The sequence below is a fragment of the Populus trichocarpa genome, chromosome 1, assembly GCF_000002775.5.
Source record: "Populus trichocarpa isolate Nisqually-1 chromosome 1, P.trichocarpa_v4.1, whole genome shotgun sequence".
Classification (NCBI taxonomy): Eukaryota; Viridiplantae; Streptophyta; class Magnoliopsida; order Malpighiales; family Salicaceae; genus Populus; species Populus trichocarpa.
In genome coordinates this window covers 1,042,138-1,061,521 of record NC_037285.2, presented here as the reverse complement: position 1 = coordinate 1,061,521, position 19,384 = coordinate 1,042,138, and the positions used below count along the sequence as shown (strand labels likewise).

General features: G+C 32.6%; 3 protein-coding genes and 1 pseudogene across 4 annotated transcripts; all 4 read right to left on the bottom strand.

Annotated features, from left to right (window-relative positions):
• Positions 1-23: 23 nt before the first annotated feature.
• On the bottom strand, positions 24-2,337 carry LOC7487050 (uncharacterized). Its single transcript, XM_002299216.4, has 2 exons — positions 1,929-2,337; positions 24-741 (listed from the first exon to the last, which is right to left on the bottom strand). The coding sequence occupies exon 2, from the start codon at positions 691-693 to the stop codon at positions 280-282; it is 414 nt and encodes a 137-aa protein (XP_002299252.1). The 5' UTR covers positions 694-741; positions 1,929-2,337; the 3' UTR covers positions 24-279.
• A 5,307-nt stretch (positions 2,338-7,644) lies between these two features.
• On the bottom strand, positions 7,645-10,348 carry LOC7487051 (pentatricopeptide repeat-containing protein At5g59600). Of its 2 annotated transcripts, none has more exons than XM_024607667.2 (2): positions 8,469-10,348; positions 7,645-7,989 (listed from the first exon to the last, which is right to left on the bottom strand). In XM_024607667.2, exons 1-2 carry the CDS (start codon positions 10,159-10,161, stop codon positions 7,985-7,987), a joined length of 1,698 nt encoding a protein of 565 aa, XP_024463435.1. In that variant the 5' UTR covers positions 10,162-10,348; the 3' UTR covers positions 7,645-7,984. The 2 variants fall into 2 exon arrangements, with proteins under 2 accessions (XP_024463435.1, XP_024463430.1); XM_024607662.2 differs by lacking the exon at positions 7,645-7,989 and adding an exon at positions 8,009-8,280.
• A 1,507-nt stretch (positions 10,349-11,855) lies between these two features.
• LOC18094300 (G-type lectin S-receptor-like serine/threonine-protein kinase LECRK1) lies at positions 11,856-14,832 on the bottom strand (annotated as a pseudogene).
• Positions 14,833-15,154: 322 nt separating this feature from the next.
• On the bottom strand, positions 15,155-17,966 carry LOC7487052 (G-type lectin S-receptor-like serine/threonine-protein kinase LECRK3). Its single transcript, XM_002299218.3, has one exon. It carries the CDS (start codon positions 17,928-17,930, stop codon positions 15,492-15,494), a length of 2,439 nt encoding a protein of 812 aa, XP_002299254.1. The 5' UTR covers positions 17,931-17,966; the 3' UTR covers positions 15,155-15,491.
• Positions 17,967-19,384: the final 1,418 nt, after the last annotated feature.

Here is a 19,384-nt window from a genome sequence, read left to right as displayed (position 1 = left end):
AGTTCGAAGGAATGAAGAGGACATTTCAACAGGCCAAGCAGGTTTGCAAATCATATGATAGATGAACCAAGTGATGGTATGAAACATAAAAGCATTATAAAAATTACAGGAAGTACAAAACTCCCAATTAAAGTGAAAAGGGATTGGCAAAAAGATTACCAAAATGATAAACCAAAAAATTCAAATGAAACTGGAGATCTTACTAGGCCTCATTTCCTATATAATTTATCTGGAAAGTCATCAAAAGAAGAGACCCGCTGCAAAAGCCAGCGATTGCCTTCACTTACATTCCACACCTGCTTCAGCAGCACGACGAGGCTTGTTTTTCCGCCTACTTCTGTTATGCCGAAAACCATTAGACTTGGTTGAGTCATCAGTACTTGATCTGGTTCCAACACCATTTTCTTCCTTTACAGAATCAGGTTTCTCCTTTGCCTGTGAATATCGCTTCCTCTTCTTTCCATTTTCTGCTGCCGTTGGACTTTTTGTCTCTTTGCTTGTGATACCAGTTTTTCCATTCTCCACCTCTTCATCTTCAATTTTTTCAACTTCTTCCTCATCAATGTCATCTTTCAGTGGTTTTTGTGGCCGTCCCCTTCTCTTCTGCGCTGGAATTTTCTCTTCCTCGCCACTTCCAGTATCATCATGATTGCTTACAGTCAACTTCTTTCCCTTACCTCTGCCTCTACCCATAATTCTATAACTCCGTAAAAGAAAAACTCATACAGATGAAGAATATTTCTGCCAAATGAAAGAAACAAAAGTTAAGCTTTTGATCACAAAAATTCAAAGGCAAGCAGCACAGCCCACGATTTCGCAAGGAACCATCTGAGCAGAGTTCACATATCATGCTAACCAGAAGCAAAAATTACAAAGCTTAAAAAGATTTCCATTCTCAGATCAGTGGTGCTTGATAAATGAATAATTTTAAGACGAACTAGCCCACCTCCACTGCTGTCACTAAAAGAAAACATTGCGTCTACATCCAGAGATGTTTTTAAAGATGACTTCACACTACCTTCCAAATACTTTTAAGTAATAAATGCATGACATCATTTTTAAGATTCCAAATGCCTAAATGGTTTCACTTATCTTAATGCATAGGCTACTATGATAACTCCCTCTCCATCAATGGCCTATTATACAAAATGGATCACTCAAAGAGGCCAGATGCCATTTTCTCAGCTCAGAACCCCCAAACAAGAACAGAACTACAGATATGAAGCTGAAAATTCATTTCATGATAAAACATATACTTTACCCTGAGCAACACAATTACAAATCAGTTTTTCTTCCTATCAAATGTCTGCTCATTAGCTGAAACAATCAAATTCTTAAAGATACTCTAAAGAATCAATTGAGTAACTAACAGCCTAGTTTTTTCATGCCCATTAATAATAAATCATATGACTCTCTCTTTTTTCCTATATTTCCACAGCAGCTAAATGCAGCATCAGGAAACATCCATCTCTAAATCCAAATCAGAAATATGCAAAAGCAAACAAAACTTGACGTATTTAAGACAAAAAGATTGAAACAGATACCGCATAGCTTGCAATAGCTAGAAACGCAATAACATAAACAACAGTGAAAGTGAAATCAAGAAAAAAAGACACATCTATGTAGTATTAACTCAAAATTAAGGGTCACTACTTTGATACCTTGAAAAGCGATCAATCAAAGAATCCAAACACAGTAACTCACAATACTTTCAAAAACCACATAAATCTCCTTAAACGATTTCAAAGTAAGATCCATCAGAAGCATAAAAATCTGAACTTTCACAATATATAGACATAGTAGAGCTAAACTAATCATCAAAAACAATCTCTAAGTAGCTCCCCAAAGCCCACAAACATCAAAAACTAAAAAACCAATACCAAAAAGCAAGCATGTCCAAGAAAACAAAAGAGCTAAACGAAACTAACCTGATATTGAACAAACCTTATTTGCAACTTTATCAAGAAACCCATCACTTCGAATCTGTTAAAGAAAGCAAAGGCGCACAAAAAAGACCAAAACCCAGATGGGTTTTTCTCTGATAGAGACAAAAGCAAAGATTTTTAACACTAAACTATGATCTAAAGAAGAAATACTTGATACCCAGATCAAGAAACATTGAGATTCCAAGATTTGCAAGACAAAAGTACAACTATAAGTCTGTGTCTCAAAAACAAACGTCGCCCAAATGGAAGACAAGGAGAAGGGGAGATAGAGAACAGTTGATAGATATTTGTTGATTGGTTCCTTAGTCTGTGTGTGATGTAATCTGTGTATAGGGAGGTGAGTGTAAGAAAATTGAAGGACAAGGGTATTGTGGTAAAGGTGGATCGAATGTCGCTATGTTAGTGGCATCCTTTTGTGTACTTTTTTACTAATACTATGAAACTTCTGTCTGTTGTTTTAGTAGTTCAAACTTTGAAAACATGGAGCTTTTGTCCATGTTACCCATCTCTTTGCATGAGTTTGTTTCCAAAGAAATCTACACAACCCATTCAAATTCTTTTGATTCTCCGTCCTTTTTTACATTTTAAGAAATTAGTGTATGGATACTGAACAAATATAGTAAAAGCAAATAATGTATTCGTATACTTTCTTTTTTTAAATACAAGATTCTGATATACATGACGGAAACAGAGAAGAGACTACATGATTTTTTGTATTTCATGTTTTAAAAATATAAAATTTCATTTTAAAATTAAAAATTATACTGAAAAGAATTTATTTTATATTTATATATTTATCTTTTTAACTAAACAAATTTCTTTTATATTTATAATATTATCACAAACTAATCAAACACAACCAAATTTTTTAAGTTGGTTCATATTGTCAAAAGAAGATTTATTTAGCATTAATTTCTTAGTGGGTATGTGATAACTTTTACGCTTGTGATTTAAAAAATAGGCTTAAAAAATTATAAATTATAGTTTTATTTAATTAATATTTTAAGAGAGTTTTCTGTGATACCATTCAAAATTATGGTGTATATTAATTAATCAAATACTTTAAAAATTATGATTAGAACAAAACACAAATCGCACCATAGAAACAAACATAATCTTAAGTTTCTGATTTTTTTAGTAGATGATATATTTATAATTTTTATTGGTCTTTTTACTTAAAAAGATATTTTAAATTTTGATGTTAATATAAAATAAAATAAAACTTTTCAAATATGTGTCAACATACAAATAAATAAATAAACAAACAAACGAGAAAAAAAATAATTTTCTTCAAAAGATTTGTTAAAATGTCTCCATGTTAAAATAATTTTAATTTCCTTCAAATCATGGAGATTAAATTTATATTAAATAAAGTTTTAAACATTTTATCTCTATCTAATTAAATGGAAATATTCAAGTGAATTCTTTTCTTCCAACCTTCTCTTAGATTTTTTGTTTTTGTTTTTTGAACTATCCTTCTCTTAGATTGGATATCAGAACAACAAAATACCACCTTGTAAAGAACATATCTATGGCATTACTTCTAGTAGATTGATCATCTGCAGTTTTATTTGAAGGTATTTCAGTTCGAAACATTAATGGTTTCAATTGTTTTTGTTTTTTTCCCTCCGCTGCAGTAAATTATTATTATAGAAATTCGACTAATATCATTGTCTCATATTATTCTGACCCTAGGTATAAAATAAAACATGGAATTTTAGAAATAATTAAAACAATTTCGATTCAAGTGTTTTTTTTTATATATAAAAAACATGGATTTATCAAGGTAAACCCGCTTTACTTGTGATTATGTTTTATATTGACTTTCATATTATATTTTATAATTATAATTATCACTATTATAGCCTGACCAAGAAAGAGAAAAGAATCGAGAAATAAAATTGAAAGTAAGAATGAGATATAATGATGTTTATAAAATGTAAAAAACTTTTTTTTAATATTTGCTTGAAGATGAAGTCATAATTTGTCATAATTATTAAAGCCTTTTGATAGATTAAGAAACCAAGATGATTGCTATCCCCTTACAAACTATCTCTCATTCTCCCCATTAATGCAACTTCAAGTAATTTAATTCTATAAGCAATATTTAGTGAGCAAATGTTTTAATTAAGAGATTATTGATTGGTAGATATTGTTGTGGTGAGATAACAATAATAATATTAAATTAAATATGCGATGATATGTTTCCAAGGAGATTAAAACATAAATTTTTTTCTTGAAGAATTCATTTATTTTTGTGTTTCAAAAACATTTTAAAAAAATTTATTTTTTATTTATTTTAAATTAAATTTTTTTATATTTTTGAATCGTTTTAATATGCTAATATTAAAAATATTTTTTTAAAAAAAATATTATTTTAATATATATTTTTTAAAAAAAACACTTTCTTAACAAACTATTACTGCAATCTAAAAAATCCCCTACAAGTCTTGGGTTTAAACTATTGGAGGATGAGGTGAAATTTCATGACAGGGGAAAGAGACGTATCTCTTAAAAAGTTGTGTATGTTGATTTTAAATAAGATTAACGTTAAAATTATCGCCATGTATAAGAATATATATGCCCTCCAAATCAAGCTGATATAAAATTTTCTGTTTTTTTACACGTATGGTAACCTCAAGATTAAAATGGAAGAAAATTAAAGAAAGGAGTAAATCTTTTTAATCAAATTTTATCTTGAGCAGCTATTAATCTCGAGTGCAGCCAACCAACATGAAAACACCATATTAATGTATGGTGACTGCAAGTTACCACAAGAACTTTAAGAATTAATTAAAATTATTATATCCCATCATGTTCAAGTCTTATAGTTATTAATATGATAGTAATTAAAGATTTAGATAATAATTAATTTTAAAACTCGTAAGATTAGTTACGTTACGTGCAAACTTATCTGGATAATCATATTAATAAAAAAAATTCTTCAATCCCAAGCGAAGATTAATTTGTCAAAATTGAGCTATCCAAACAAAGCCACAAATTTTAGTCGTGTTTAGCAGACAAAGTCTGAACCTAGCTAGCTTGACATTTCAAGTAATGGATGACAACCGAATTTGTCCAGACATTGATGAAGAAAGTCATAAATCTTGACATCTTTTTCACATTACGTAAGGGGGCATGCATTTCCTATCTCATACTAATTTCAATATGGATTTCTTACTCAAGCTTGACTTTCTTTTAAGCACTAAAAAATGATTACTTATCTTGTAAAACATGCCTGTGATCTCTTAATTCAATCCAATTATGAGTTTTAATAAGATTTCATGTTTAAGATTATATTAAGTGTCGGTGATTGAATTTTAAATCTCTAAAACCCATATAAAAATAAATTAGGTTTAATGTTAAAATAAGGTTTCTCAAAATATCCATCCACCCATTTGTTTTTTTAAGAGACTTTTTAAAAAATAAGATAAAGATGATGAGAATAATATAAAAAACAAAATGAATTGAATTTATTATTAATTTATGAATTGAATTCAAATTAAACACCACAATTAAATTCAATTATAATAAAAAAAAATCGATTCTGAACAAATTGTATAGAATCAAGGAAGATAAGTAATTCAAGAAAACTCGTGTGGAGAAAATGAGAAAAATCTGCCTTGGGCACGTAGATCATTTTTCTTAATTTTTCTTATTTATGTATTCTAATTTTTAATCTATTTAATAAAGTATATACTATAGTATATGGTAGCATTTATTTGCTGATTCAATATAAAAAAGATAAAGATAGTGAAGACAAATAAAACATGTTTTTATATATTTTTTTTATTTTGAAATAACATAAATTTATTCAAAAACTATTCTAGAGATATATTTTTAATATCTTTATCTCTATCCCTCCAACTAAACACATTTTTATTGCTTCTGTATTTGTCTTTTTTGCCTTCAAATACTAACCAAATGCTATAACTCGAAACACTTCATTGAAAGTAATAAAAATTTGGAATTGCGTTAACAAAAAGCAAGAATCCACATTTTCCTTCAACCAAAAAAAGGAAAAAGGAAAAAAAAACACTTTGGTTATTTGTCCACACAACATCAAGTCATCATAAATATTGAAATTTCATCAATAAAATGTCCTTTTTTCTTCTATATTAAGGACAATAAATTTTGGGAACATTTTATGCTTGTGGACCCACTACAAGAAATAATGCACATACTATAAAATGGTCCAAGGAAAACCACTAATATATGGACCCCTACTGCCTTAGAGCACATTGATAAACACATGATCTCCAAGTCGAAATTTGACTACACAGGCTCTAGTCTTGTGTTTTGTCAAATAATCTTTTTTTAAAAAGAATTTGATTCATATAAATCATGGGTATGATTACAAGACGAATGCCAATATGATGCTACAGCTTTAATTTTTCATACATGATATGTATTGTATAATGCTTTTACTCAAACATCATAATGAACCGGTTCTGATTGTTTAATTTAGCAAAGTTATATATATATATATATATATATATATATATAAATCCAAGCTGGTTCGAGTCCTAGTTTAACCGGTTAAAGTTTAATAACATTAGTTAGAACTATACAAGATGCTTGTACCATTTTTCAGTCCAGATTTCCCTTTCAATTTCTTCTTTTTCCCCGTGTCTTATGTCTAACAATTCGTTACCAACAAATCGTGTTAAATTTCTTGAGCCCTACTTGACCGTGACTTCACACAAATAACAACTATATTTTTTCCTTTTCTACTTTATAGCATATTCGGTGAAAAGTGGCATGCTTTACAAAGCGACATAAATATTTTGTTCGATTGATTTAACAATATAATTATAGAGGGATTTAGAAATAGTATATGAATATTTGCCTCATATAAAAAAAATATTAAACCTAGTCCTACATAACTTGAACAGGATAGATAAATTATATAAAATAATATTATTTTAAAAAAATCTCTATTCGAGTTGAAAGGTGAGAGCAGCTCGACGTTGTGAATCATGGCTGTAAAAATGAGGGGAAAAAAAGAAGATAAAGATTGATCGATGTTAAATGGGTGGTCGCTGGTCAATCTGTCATTGATTAAACACTCTGGTTTATGTACCAAATACAACCAGAGTTTATTGCTCAATGAGAACTTCGGCCTAGAATTGTTTGGAATTGAATTTTGAATTTTTTTTAATTAAAATTTAATTTTTTAATTTTAAATTATTTTTTAATATTTTTTATAATTTTAATGTGCTAATAATATCACAAATAAATTTTAAAAATTTTAAAAAAATAATATTATTTTAATATATTTCAAGTAAAATACATTTTGAAAAGCAATATCAAATACCCTTTACTCTCATATCTTCATCTCTAGTTCTATGACCCAACCTATACTATCACCCACCCACAGGTTGAGCTGGCTGACCTGCAGCGTTGGCTTTAAGCTGAGTCAGACTCCTAACCAGGTATTATAATTATGTTTTTTACTATTAATGAGTGTATTAATGAGTGTTTAGTATTGGGGTCTATAATAGTTTTCACTTGAAAATATATTAAAATAACTTTTTATATATTAATATATTAAAATCATCCAAAAACATTTAAAAAAATTAATTAAATTAATTTGATATTTTTTCAAGCGAAAAACAAGCTGTAAACACTCTCTAGTATTATTTGCATTACTAGCTTTTGCTTACCAAGACTAACTCTTAGTAAAAATTACCAGGTATTTTTGGCTGGTAAAAACTGAACTACATGAAAGATTACAATAAAACATTCAAGGCCTTCCTGATCAGATGTTCAAAGGAAAGATTACAAACTGCAAGGTATATGAAATTTCAAGTAATTAAAGAATCATGAGAAATACAAAACCCTAAAAAAAATGCTTTGGTTATTAGTTATGGCTCAGTAGTTTCTAGAAAGATTTGTTACTTACAAAGGCTACATTTGGATGTTCAGAAACACTGACCCTATTAACTTCCACCAAACATTAGGAATCAATGCCAGTATATATCCCAACTCCATCTCTGTGTACTTCTTTAGAGTCTTCATCAGCTTCCTCTGCTCCTCTAACCTGCTCCGCACACAAGGAACATGTATCAGAACTACACAAGGTTCAGGCGCAAAGTCTCAGAAACTGTTAGATGAATGTGAAATCAACAATGTGTTTTCCTTCTTTAGATAAGCTGCTCTTTAGTCAACTACATGTATTGAAATTAGAGTTTGTTCAGTTTCTTGGTAGTCAGTTGAATCTGCTCTTTAAATTCAAGTGATTGACCAAAAAAAACTGGAACTCAGAAGTTACCACCATTTGTATAAGCTGAAATGCTGAATTCCAAAAATTTACGTGTGTGTGATCAAGTCACTGGCCACAAACAACATGAATTTATAAGAATATACTTCAGAAATTCTAGCTTTACACTTGAGTTGAATGCTACTTTGAAAGCTGTCTGTGAAAAGGGTTACCAGGTACAATGATTAAGAAACTTAATCCTAACGCGATAGAGTTGTATTCGATGACTATTATATATTATATAACATTGGAGAAAATACCTGCTTTAATGCTCACTTCATTATTTTCTTTCTCTATTTCAACTCCAACAAACTCATCCTTCTCCTCAACCTGACTACAGGCAGGCTCCTTCTGCGCTTTCCTTTCTTTCACGATCTTCTTCATGGTATTGCGAACCTCTTTCCTTTCTCCACTGGTAGCATAAATAGCTGACAGCATCGCAAATGATCCAGGTTTTTTCAAGTCCCCTCTTGTAACATCATCTATCATCTTTTCAGCCAAATCTCTTCTTCCATGGATCATACATCCATTGAAGAAAGCTCCAGCAATTGATTTTGTGACTTCTATTGGCATTTCCTTCACTAATTCATAGGCATCTACCAGCCTCCCAGAACGAGACAACATATCAACAACACAAGCATAATGCTCTTTCTTGCGATCAACCATGTACCTCTCTTTCATGGACCAAAAAATTTCCAACCCTTTCTCAACATAACCACTGTGGCTACAAGCAGAAAGAACACAAAGCAAAGTCACATCATTTGCCTGAATTCCTTCTCCATGCATTCTCTCAAACAACTGTATTGACGTGTTCACCATGCCATGCTTGCCGTAGCATCCAATCATAGCATTCCATGATGCAACATTTTTGTTATGTATCTTCTCAAATACAGTTCTAGCTTCTTTGAAACTGCCACACTCTGAGTACATGTCAATAAGAGCACTAGCAATAAATGCATTACTAATATCAAACTCCAATCTATATACCAGTCCATGAATCGCTCTACCTCTTTGTATTGAACTAACCATCCCACATGCTGGTAGCAATCCTGCAACGGTCACAAGGTTAGGCTTAACCCCTAAAACCAACATGTCCTGAAACAACTTAAAAGCATCACCAGCTCTCTCCCCCTGAACAAAACCTGCAATCATTGCATTCCAAGTAACCAAATCAGGAACCAACCCTTCTCTAGTCATCTTCGACAAAAGTGAAAATGCTCCATCACTGTCTCCTCTCCTAGCATAACCGGAAATCAAAGCATTCCACGTGAAATCATTCGGTTCCAATCCCTCCAACTTCATTCTCTCAAACAAAACAAGAGCTTCCTCAATCTTCCCTACATTACAATAACCAGAAATCATCGAAGTCCAAGAAACAATATCTCTCTTCGCCATTCTATCAAACACTGTACGTGCATAACCAATACACCCACATTTACTATACATATCCACCAAAGCATTAGCCACACAAACATCACTTTCAAAACCCAATTGTTTGACCATAGAATGAACCTCCTTTCCTTTATTCAAATCCAATAAACCAACAAAAGCTTTCAAAACAATGGAGAAAGTATACTTATTGTAAATAAAAACTGAATCTTTCATTGAACAAAAGTACCCTATAGCCTCTTTGTAATACCCTTCAAATGCAGAGGCTAAAACCATCCAATTCAACGCAAAAACATTTGGGTTTCGGATCCTCTTAAAGACTAAAGTTGCAGACTTTACGTCTCCACAGCTTGCATACATGCCAACAAGCTTTGAATTCAGTGACAATATTCTCAAATCAGTCCCTCTAGTAACTAACCAAGCATGAACTTGCTTCCCGCCTCTTAAAGTTTTAAACTTTAAGCACTGTTTTAGCAAACCAGCAATAGGGTCTAATGAAATGTTGCTTCTTGACACCAAAAATGGGGTTTGCATTATCATGTATAATCTTTGATTAATCCCCATTTTAAGACCAAACCCATGAATCTATTTAGCAAGTGAAAACATAGTATGATCAACATAAGACAAAGGGCAGTGTATACACTAATTTAAACTACAACTTGTGTCGTAAAGAGGCACACCATTGATGAAGTGCTTTCATGAAAGCAATAGCCAAGTTCTTTGATGGTGAGGGATTAGTATTTAGTAGATTGGTAGTGGTCAGGATTTGGAAAATCATACTGTAGGTAAACTTTATTTTGACCTTTATAGTTTTACCAATGTTTCAATTCTATCTCTATAATTTAAAATGTCACAATCCTACCCCTGTATTTTTTTGAAAAAGTTTAGAATTTTCAATTTATTGTTGATTAATTACTAATAAAAGCTAGCGTTTATTCATATTGATTTTAAATTTTATTAGTTTTATTTAATAATTTCCTTTTAAAAGCCATATATAAACACACTTAACATTTTTTCAAAAACATAATTCAAAAGGTAGGCCGTATGATGGAAAGGGTAACGATTGAATCTTTTATAAAATAGAAGGCTGAAATTGGGAATTTCTAAGGTAAGGGGTATAAGTGGAATATCAACGCATCCTAAGGGACAACAATAAAGCTTACCCTATTGCTATCTACTATAGGGACATTTATTAGATTGATTTAATAATCTGAGCAAAGAGAGATTGGAATTGGTACCTGAAATCAGTCCTCGATTCTGGATGATATAGACCGGTTTGGATTAAATAAATAAAAAATATATTAACTTAATAAAAAACCAACTCTAAATTCATTAAATTTAACCAACTCTAAATTCATTAAATTTTCTGGTTAGGGGCCAAATACAACAATTGGTGTTAATTGCTCAAGCTTAATCAAAACTTGGTCTTACAGGCTCAGGTACATCTCCAATCCCGTTCTGTGCCCCCAACACAAGCTAGTGTCAAATCACTTGGGTTTTTGTAGTTATGACAACTCATAGCCTGAATTTAATTGAATTAATCAAGTTTAATTTATTTTTAATTAAAATAAAGTTATTTTTAATTTTTTTAAAAAACCACATTGTTTTAATTTAAAAAATTTAAAAAATATTATTTTAATAAAAAAAATCTATTTGAATTAAAACTTAATCTTGATTATGTTCTGGATTGACAAGTTATTAATTTGATCCAGTTAGATTTTATAAATAGAGGATACTTTGATTTTATGTATTATTGTAGAATATTTATTAATGAATTTATGTATTCTTGGAAATTTTCTTTCTTCAGTGTTTTTTAAGATTCAAATATGAATAATAATATAGATAAAAAAAATCTATACATGACCTTAAAATTATTATTATTATTTGTATAAATACATGATACTTTGATTTTATGCATCATTGTGGAATATTAGGATTAACTTTTGTATTGGATTATAAATGAATTTGTGTATTCTTGAGAATTTTCTTTCTATGGTGTTTTTTAAGACTCAAATATGAATAATAACATAAATAAAAAATCTATACATTGTCTTAAAAATTATTATTATTTGAGATCGAGTTAGTCATGTAATGATTTATTAAACACTTATTTTTATAAATAAATTTAATTTTACTTATTATATGTTTATTAAAAATAAAATTTTGAATTTGAGTTTTTGTTGATTTTTTTTTAACATAATTAATGTTTTTTCTTGTATTATTTCCGTATGCATCACCTTAATTAACATCTCCTAACATTATTTCATTCCAGGTCTGAAAGATGGATCTTCTTGAATGCACCAAATTACTACCATCACAAACCTCTCCACCCTTTTCATGTCTTCCATTGCCTCTTCATCTTGTTCTACTAAAAGGTGTAACTTTCCTTCTTTAAAGCAATCATATGCCTAGTCTGCAAGAACTGTCTGATCTTCTTCCATTACATCAAGCTCAAAGTTCTTTCTACAGCAAACTAGTTCTAGCAATAGAATGCCAAAGCTGTAAATATCTACTTTGGTTGTTACAGGCAGGTTTTTGAACTATCCAGGTGCTACATACCCTTTGGTTCCTCTGATTGCTGTAGTTGTTTTGTGTGGTCTGTCTTCAACAGCTTGGCTAGTCCAAAATCAGAAATTCTTGCCTTCAGAGTTTCTTCGAGGATGAAATTTTGAGGCTTGGTATCACAACGGATTATCTGGGAGCTGCATTCTTCATGGAGGTAAAGGAGACCTCTGGCTACGCCGAAAGCAATTTGCATTATTTGGCACCAGTTGGGCCTCGAATCTCCAAACAGAAAGTTTGCCAAGGGGCCATTGCTCATGTATTCGTAGACTAGAAGGAGATGTTACAGAATCCAATAAGTTGGACCGAGTTCTTGTGATTTGTTCTGCCAATAACCCTCACTTCTGTTTTGAATTCCTGTTCGCCTTCTCTGGCTATCTTTCCTAACTTCTTTACTGGACTGAGGGGTGTATGATCTTCATTGGCTAGCCCCGTGGTAAACAGTTCCAAAAGCACCACCTCCCAGTTCTTCCTTGAAGCCTCCTGTAGCTGTTTCGTGTTCGTTGCAAGTAAAAACTTACCGAATTCATGTCTAGCAATATGGCATTGTGTAGATGAATTTTTTTTTTGTTTTTGTTTTTATTTGTTCAATCCAGAAAAGATAACATAGATTCCTAGCAGAGAGAGAACATTCAGAGAAATGGAGCTACCTAAAAGCACTGATCAGCCTGTTATGATCAAAGTTGATCGATCATTCGTCTTTAAGATTGAACCAGCAGTCGAGGTTCCTTTCTTTACTTTTATCTTTGATCATCTCCTAATCTGCAATAACTCTTGTAACCACAACCTCCACTGCCTGCGTCTCCCCCTCCCTTAACACTCAAGGCAGATATTTGATGGTATGACAGACAAAGTATTCCAGTCCATAGCCCAGTTTCTGCTACTAGAAGCATTCTTTGGGTAGAGATAGTGCCTAAAAACTCCACCATACATAGTCTAGGGTTGCCCTCTGGTAGAAATCTTGCATTGATGCCGAATCAGAGAATACAGAATTAAGTATAGTACCATTTCTTGATGTAAGATACATATAGACAGACTGGTTAAAGATCACTTGATAACCAAAGCCTACAGAACTTTGGGTGGATCAATAAGGAGAATAATTGGTAGTTGATGGATAATTTGCGGTGTATAGGAGGAGATTCCCATCAGGTTGTAGAATAAACATGAATCTTCCAGCTGAATAATTCTTTTCCAGGTAAGGAGCAATTAGCTGACCACCTTGATTCAGATCCTGTGTGGGCAACATTCGATCTGTTGGTTGAACAAAACTCTGCCACAAATTGACACCAGCTGGGCTTGCTAGCACAAAGTTTCCTGCGTCAAGCATGGCTGCTCCTCTATATTTGTCTCCCTGACTGGTCATTTAGGACCAACTGACCATCCGTGGTAGGTTGTACTCTTGATCCCCTCTGAACTAGATTATTTCTGTTAGCTGATCAGACTATGGTTCTTTCATGTATTTTGTTGAACCCAGCTTCATCAACTTGTTGGAATCCAAAAGCAAAATCTCCAGATGCATGGTGAAGTCCATGAAGAGTTGTCATTTGCAACAGTGAGAGACGAGCCCAAAGATACGTTTCTTGGTGGAAAATTCCAACTAGCATATTTAAGTCTTCTGCAGCCCTGAATAAAGAAATGAAGGACTTTGAAATCCTACTATACTGATTGCATATATATATATATATATATATATATATATGATACTTAAAGGATAAATTAATGGTAATCTAAACAAACTATTCAAGTGAAATATGTCGGAGAGTAATTATTCCGGGGTCTTCTTAATAACTTTTTAAGTTGAAATTGTTATTTAATATGATATTAGATTTTTTAATAATTAAATGATTATAAATTTAAATCTCATCATTTTTTTAATTAAATTAATAACATTAAGTATAAAGTTTTTTTTCAAAAAAATATTAAGATATAATATATAATTATTTTTGAAATTTCATTTAATAACTTAATGTTTTAAATTAAGATAATTTGTTGACAAAATACGGCCAGCAGCCTCGTAAAGCAAACTAGAAAGGGATGTGTGCTTGGCCCTTGCAATAAAGAATCTCTTTAATTAAAGATGATCAATTTTGATCCTACACATTAATTAATATATAACTATTATTAAGGTCTTATTTAATAACAGACGGTTTTTTTTATCATAATATAATAGTCTTAACAATGAAGTAATCAATAATTTAAATCTTATCATCTAATTTTTTCTTGAGAGTAATATATAATTACTCTAGGGACCTCGTTCAATAGCTTCAAATTTTACATTGAGATGACTGGCTGACAAAATACAGCAGCCCTATATGCTTACTTTACGCTAGATTACATTGCAGTCATTCGAGGTTGTTTGTCATCGAGTACCAACTGACCATCTGTGGAGCTGCACTCTCTTGATCCCCTTTGAGCTGGATTATTTCTATCAGCTGACCAGACTATGGTTCTTTCAGGTATTTTGTTGAACCATATAGCTAGTAAGAAGCCAGCATCACCAGCTTGTTGGAATCCAAAAGCAAAATGCCCAGACGGCGAAGACCACGAAGAGCTATTATTATCAGCATTGAGAGACGAGCCCAGATATATGTTTTTGTAAGTCTGACCATCGGTGGGAAATAGCAGCAGAAGAAGAAGAAAAAAGGAAAAACAACATGGTAGTGAAAAACCCATGCTGTAGAAATTTTGTTCTTTATGAAATTGCAGGACTTCAAGCCAAAAACCTTTTCTCCATTTATGATGAGAATTGCAGCTGGCAGAAATGATTCCCCGTCCATCCACAAGTCAAATGAAGAAGGCGAAAACTTTCTTTCTTTCTTGATGATATTTCGAGGTGGAAAATTCCAACTAGCATTGAATCTTCTGCAGTCCCGACTAAACAAATTCTAAAATACCACCCTTAAAGACTATAAACTCTATCAGGTTAGCTAGATTTGGCCAGCTCAATATCTTATCCAATTCAACTAGATTCTCTACCCGAGTTAGGCTTCAAGTGTTAGATTTCCTAGATCAACCAGTTTAACCAACTATGTTCTGTTGTCTTACTTTAGGTGCTTGTAAATTTCAGTTTTCATAATTTTCCTATCTTGATTTGAAAAGCATTTAAGAAAGATTTCTCTACAAAGTCAACTTAATTTTGTCCAAGTCTTCGGCTACCTCTTTAATTAAAGTGTGATCAGTTTTGGTCAGGTTTGCATCGTTTTGATGCAACAAATGATAAAAGAAAGAAAGAAAGAAAGATTACTTATTTTCTTAAGCATTATACTGTCTAACTAGATTACTATAGCAGTCCAACTAATTTAAAAACTGGAGATCAATGATGTACACCTATCTCAAAACGATTCGATTGAGCTAATAAACGAGGATGGATCCGGAGGAGCAGAAACTTCAACAGTTCCTTCCAGCATCAGGGTGACTTTCTTCATAGTAGGTCTCAGTGATGGATCCTCCTGAATGCACCAGATTGCAATCATCACAAACTTCACCACTCTCTTCATGTCAAGCACTGCATCATCATCATTTGCCACGAGCAGGCCTGCTTTCCCATCTCTGTAGCAGTCATATGCCCAGTAAGCCAGAACCATCTGATCTTCATTCTTCACTTCTGGTTCAAAATTTTTCCTGCAACAAATGAGCTCTAGCAACAAAATTCCAAAGCTGTAGACATCTACCTTGACAGTAACAGGCAGGTTCTTAAACCATTCGGGGGCCAAATATCCTTTAGTTCCTCTAATCGCAGTCGAAGTTCGAGTCTGGTCTGCCTTCAATAGCTTGGCTATTCCAAAGTCAGAAATTATAGCTCTGAAAGATTCATCAAGAAGAATGTTTTGAGGTTTTATATCACAATGTATGATCTGTGTGCTGCATTCTTCATGCAAGTAAAAGAGTCCTCTTGCAACTCCAAAAGCAATCTGCATTCTTTTGAACCAATTAAGTCTTGGATTTCCAAATAGGAAATTTGCCAAGTTGCCATTTCTTATGAGCTCATAAACCAGAAGGCGATGTTCCCCTTCGTTGCAGAATCCTAGTAGTTTCACTAAATTCTTGTGATTTGTTCTCCCAATTGCATTCACTTCAGCTTTGAATTCTTTCTCACAGTCTCTCACCATCTTGTCCAAATTCTTAACTGCGACAAAAGTTCTTTCGTCGAAATCTAGAGTCCCTTTGTAAACTGTTGCAAAAGCTCCACTACCAAGTTCTTCCTCGAAATTACCTGTGGCCTTTTCTAGTTCACTGAATGTGAAACTTCGAAGAGTTACACCTGGATCGGTTGGCTCTAAGTAACGCTTCTTTGTTTTCTCATAGCCAAATTGGAGAACATCCAGAAAAGCTCTTAGGATGAAGAGAAAGTTAAGAGACACAGAACTAATTACCAACAGTGATCCAATGATGATTATAGTCGAACGGCTTTTGTTTTTTGGAACATCATCATCTGCAGGGTTCAAAGTAGAATTATCTTGCCGTATTTTTATCAACGCTCTTCCTCCAACGCTGGGATCAAACCTCCCATTAGACAACGGAATTTTCTTCTTCCAACAATTCCCATCTCTGAAAATTGCAACAGCACAAAAACAATCACTCAAGCAAGCCTTCCTGCACCACTCCTCAGTTACTGTACTAAAGTGTTCAGAATCAGACAGTGGCCAGTCTGTATTTTCCTTCTGCTCCAAGTAGAAAAGTTCTGTTTCTTGTGACGCTTCTTCACAATTCTGCGAAACAAAGTTTTGCTTGCATCCCTTCATCACATCATTCGGATCCAAGAAGGTATACCCCGGTGGACAGCTGCACTTTGGTTTCTGGTCATTTCCAAGACTGCAGTAGCTGTTGAATCCGCAAGCTCCACAACCATTATTTTCTCGAATACTCGTGCAGATGTTTGGAGGTATGAAGGAGGAGGTCAGGGGAGACCATCTCAGAGGCCAGCCAGCGGCACCAGGATTCATGCTCTTCGGGTAGACATAATGCCTAAAAACCCCATCATACTCAAGAATTGCTCTATGATAAAAGTCACTAGTTGGTGGAGGATCTGATGAAAGCATGACTAGCATCCTTCCATTTTTTGCTGCAAGGTAAATGTTGCCAGACTGGTTGAAGCTCAAAAGAAACCCATTGCCTTCAGTTTTAGATGACCAGTAGGGAGAATTAACAGAACCTATTGGGAAAGCTAGGGTGTAAAGCACAAGATTCCCATCAGATTGTAGAGTGAACTGATATCTTCCAGTTGAGCGATTCATGCTGGAGTAACCAGCAACAAGTTTGCTCCCTTGACTGAAAGTTTGTGTAGGCAATAGAGTGTCAGTCGGTTCCCGGAAGCTCTCCCACAAATTGACTGAATCGTGTCTTGCCAGGACAAAGTTTCCACTGTCAAGCATAGCTGCATAGGCCACCCTGCTACCAGCAGTATCAGCACGCCATATCTGTTTGCCTTTTCGGTCATTAAGCACTAATTGGCCATCTTTCATGAGCTTAACTTTATCCCCTCTTTGCACTAGATTATTTCTGTTGGCTGACCAAAGGATGGTTTTTTCAGGTATTTTGTCGAACCAGATTGCTAGTAAGAAGCCATCAACTGCCACCTGCTGGAAACCGAACGCAAATTCACCAGATGGCGATTGCCAGGAATCGTTGTTCGATGCGGTGAGAGATAAGCCTAAAGTTATTTTCTTGTAAGATTCAGCAGTGGCAGGAAATGGTTGTGGCAGTATAACAAGAAACAAAAGACAGGAAGAATATGGTACCAGAAAAGCCATCACATGAAAGACAACTTTCATTGAAACCTTAAAGATTGATATAAGAACTTAACTGAGAGTCTGAGACCACACATATCAATGGAACCAGGGTTTTATAATTGTGATAGAACACAGTAATCAACCTACATTCCTGACGGGGCAATCTATAAAAGTCATGTCTCGAACGTTTTCAAGGAAACTGCTGAAGGTTTCTGGTCAAGGATTATTGCAGTATAATGTTGGTATCCAGTCCTGCTCAAGAAAATAGAACTGAAATTGATAGACAGATGAATGGTCTATGTTAACAGATAGAGCTTTCCAAAAAAAAAAAACAATTAACAAAATAATACTTTTTTAACCTATCTACTTTTTTTTATAAAAAAAAATTAACCTGCCCTCCAACACGCTGATTAAACCTTACCTCGAGTCAATTTTCAATTTGAATTTTATGATTATACTTTTGATTTTAAAAAAAGACAATTAAGATAACCATATACATTCTAAGATATGCCATTCAGATTCCAAGATGCTTAGTCAAGGATCAGCACAAATTCTTAAAGTGTGTTATAAGTTGGAGATGATTGCGGAAACACTTGTTAGAGGGATGGAACTTCACGTTGCTTGGGTCAATTTCTGTGTGTGGAAAGACATGGAGTCATCTCCTTGCTGAAAAATGAAAAGGGAATGGTCGTCTAATGTTAATTTCTATACATTTAGGGTAGAAATTTCTTTCTTATTCTTTGAAACATGGAAGCTTCGAAAACACTACAAATCATGTTCGGAGTCATCATATTATTGATGTTTTTTAATTATATATTTAGATAGTGTTTGATTATTATTTTTTAATTTTATTATTATTAAATTTAGAAGAAATGAGAATTTGAAGTTCTAGATTTAAAAAGCCTAAAATTTAATATGAGTGTTGATTAGTTGTTAAAAGTGGTTAATGTTAAATTTATGCTTATAATATTGAGTTGAGTGTTTTCATGTTTTTTTTTTTTTTTATGAAAAATAAAGCTAAAAATTAATGTGTTTTAGATAGCCTCGGAGTTTACTGGAATATGATAATAAAATTTAGAAATAGACAAGAGACTGGAGAAGACAATGATAAACAATGAATTATTCCGTTAATTTTTTCAGATTCAAGTATTTGGGTTGTATTCTAGCCTAGGTGTTTTGGTTTCTATCCAAGCCTAGTAGTGATTGGCTTGGTTCCGAGCCTATATATTTAATTTACTTATTTTTAAAATTTTTTTAAGGATGTAAATGAATTAAAAGTTTGGTTTTTTCATTTCATCAAAATTAATATGAAAAAATTATTTGTTCAAAATAAACAATAAATTATTTTATACAATTTTTTAATAGTTTGTACCAATTGAAAAAATAAATTAATTTTTTATATAAATTAAATAAGATTATTAATGAAAAATGATTTTTATTAAGATATATAAGAAGAATTCTTTTTTTTTTTACCTAATGATTGAGTTTTTTTTTTA

Bases quoted from the DNA above. Each gene is read 5' to 3' on its own strand.
- LOC7487051 (XM_024607662.2), bottom strand. From the start codon at position 10,161: ATGGGGATTAATCAAAGATTATACATGATAATGCAAACCCCATTTTTG.
- LOC7487052 (XM_002299218.3), bottom strand. From the start codon at position 17,930: ATGAAAGTTGTCTTTCATGTGATGGCTTTTCTGGTACCATATTCTTCC.
- LOC7487050 (XM_002299216.4), bottom strand. From the start codon at position 693: ATGGGTAGAGGCAGAGGTAAGGGAAAGAAGTTGACTGTAAGCAATCAT.